Source organism: Cervus canadensis, chromosome 11 (genome assembly GCF_019320065.1).
Source record: "Cervus canadensis isolate Bull #8, Minnesota chromosome 11, ASM1932006v1, whole genome shotgun sequence".
Lineage (NCBI taxonomy): Eukaryota > Metazoa > Chordata > Mammalia > Artiodactyla > Cervidae > Cervus > Cervus canadensis.
The window spans coordinates 71996022-71998863 of record NC_057396.1 but is presented as its reverse complement, the minus strand read 5'-3'; the positions used below and the strand labels follow the sequence as shown (position 1 = coordinate 71998863).

General features: G+C 44.2%; 1 protein-coding gene across 1 annotated transcript; it reads right to left on the bottom strand.

The window, feature by feature from the left end:
- Positions 1–255: 255 nt before the first annotated feature.
- Positions 256–1185, bottom strand: LOC122449907 (olfactory receptor 4X2-like). Its single transcript, XM_043482000.1, has one exon. It carries the CDS (start codon positions 1183–1185, stop codon positions 256–258), a length of 930 nt encoding a protein of 309 aa, XP_043337935.1.
- Positions 1186–2842: the final 1657 nt, after the last annotated feature.

The following is a 2842-nucleotide window of genomic DNA, read 5'->3' as shown; positions in this document are numbered from 1 at the left end:
CATTAAAGATTTTTATTCAAGAATACTTAGCACATTATTATTTATAGTAGTAAAAATATATAAACAATTTAAACATGTAACAGAAAAATGGCCAGTTAAGTAATAGTATATCCATAAAAGGAAGTATTTACCAAGTGATTACAATGAAGCTGTTGAAGATGGGAACCAGTTGGAGTAATCTAAAAACAACAAATCCTACAAAGTGATTCTTTCTTCACTTTTATTCACCATCAAGGATCAACACCAAGAGAGCCTCTATTTCTCTTCTAGTTTCATTGCTCTGATCCATAGCCTCTTCATGGCCTTCTTCACTTCAGCATTTCTCAGGGAGTAGATGACAGGGTTGAGCAGTGGGGTGATCACCGTGTAGAACACGGCCACCATCTTGTCCGCAGACAGGGTGGTAGAAGGTCTCAGATAGATGAAGATGCAGGGAGCAAAAAATAAGGTGACCACAGTGATGTGGGACCCACAGGTGGACAGGGCCTTGCGCTGCCCCTCGGAGCTCCGAGTCCTCAGATGGAGCAAGATGACCACATAGGAGGCTAAGAGGACCACGAAGCTGATCACAGACAGGGTCCCCCCGTTGGCAACGATCAGAAGACCAACAAGGAAGGTGTCAGAACAGGCAAGTTTGAGCAGGGGTAGCACATCACAGAAATAGTGGTCGATCACATTGGGGCCACAGAAGGGCAAGCGGAAGATGAGAAGGATTTGAGCCAAGGAATGCACGAAGCCCCCCATCCACGCTGCCCCCACCAGGAAGGCACACGCCTGCCGGTTCATGATGGTGGTGTAGTTGAGGGGCTTGCAGATGGCCACGTAGCGGTCATAGGCCATCACAGTGAGCAGGAACATTTCAATGCCACCAAAGAAATGGATTAAAAAAACCTGTGTCATGCAGCCCCACAGAGATATGGCTTTCCTTTCAGCCAGCAGATCTGAGATGAGTCTGGGGGCTGTCGTCGAGGCGTAGCAGACCTCCACAAAGGAGAGGTAGCTCAGGAAGAAGTACATGGGGGAGCCAAGGCTTCTGCTGCTCATGACAGTGAGGACAATGAGGAAATTCCCCAGCACGATGGCTACATACAGGAGCAGAAATATCACAAAGCAGACTTTCTGCACCAGCTGATTGGGAGAAAGTCCCAGGAAAATAAATTCTGTCACATTCTGTGTGTTAGCCATGAAATCACCACCAGAAGACAGTAATTTCAATGGTGATCTGAAATGAAGCAAAACAAAAGACTCCTACATTAAGTGGAAAAATTACATAACAATCCCTTGCATGTCCAAGAAGCTTGTGAACTGGATATTGAAAGATTATTAGGAGTTAGGTATGTGAAAAAAAAAAAAAAAGGATGAACATGTTTTGGGTGAACACTCCAAAAAAGTGGAAGAGGATGTACAAACCATGAAAATTCATTGACTAAGGCTGGAGTAAAGTGGAAATGGAAACAATAAAGCTGGAAATAGATTCTGGTATCACTTTATAAAAGACTACTATGGACTCTGGAGTTCACTAAACAGACAATGGGAAATCCTCAAAAAAAGTTAGGCAACTGAAAAGTAAAATCATTTTGTATGTAGAGGTTGGTCTAGTGGACTAGACTTTGGACTGTGAAAAAAGTGAAAGTGTTAGTCGCTCAATCATGTCTGACTCTTTGAGGCTCCATGGGCTGTAGCCCACCAGGCTCCTTTGTCCATGGAATTCTCCAGGCAAGAATCCTGGAGTAGGTAGCCATTCTCTTCTCCCGTGGATCTTCCTGACCAGAGGATCAAACCCAGGTCTCCTGCATTGCAGGCAGATTTTTTACCGTCTGAACCACCAGCGAAGCCCAGACTTTGGACTAGGAGAAACCTATTAGAAAATCGATTGCCCCATTGGGTGATGTAGGGGCAGAAAGGATAGTGTTGTTATCTTCATAATTGTCCCTCTATTGACCTTGAATGCTTTTGGCTTTTACCTACAAATTTCCTTTATCTCACTGCCTTTTGTTCCTTTTCTCTTCTTGGCTTACAAAATAGGAGTCTTACTTTCCCATATACCCTTCAGAGTCTTCTGAAGAGTTTCACTTGACACTCAGGACTCCTTATTTTTGCTTCTCCTCCTAATTATCTGCTTCTACACTTGGACACTAGGTAACCTAGTTCCTTGCAAAAGCTCCAGTTCAATACATTCACAATTCTCTACACAGGTACCTTCACTTTTTCAACTGTATGTCCCCCAGTGGCAACAGAAGTGCAAACGACTTCTCCTCCCAGAATCCCAACTCATGCTATGACAAACCCTCCTCTGAAGCCCAACCTTACAACACCTAAAGCATCACCAAGATTGTGCACTGACTGATTAGCAAACTATCTTCATCCACACTGGATTTATCCAAGTTGACTGAGATCAGTGTGTATCAACATAGGCCCTTGCATGGTTAAGCTCCAAGGTGCCTGAGACTAGGAGTCATATGGCATCAACTCACGCCACAAAGCTTCCTTCCTTTAGCACTGGAGACAGGCCCAGATGATCGAGGACTATCATGAGTCACCACCATGAAGAAACCAATAGAGTTTACGATTGCAGAGACCAGCACTCGCCTCTCAGATCAGCTTGGGAATTTTACCAAATCACTCATGGAAGAAAGCACTGCTTGGACTCCTAGGTATACAATATCCTTAGGTGGGAACTCATCTGGAAAGTTATTTCACCTCACAGAGACTCAAGATCCAAATTGTACCATGGAGTCAAAACCTACCTCACAGGTGGATGTCATACACCTCCATCCCAGGAGAAGTTAAGTAACCATTCACTGTGCTGCCTTGGATGATTCTCAAAGATAGGAAGTCCATC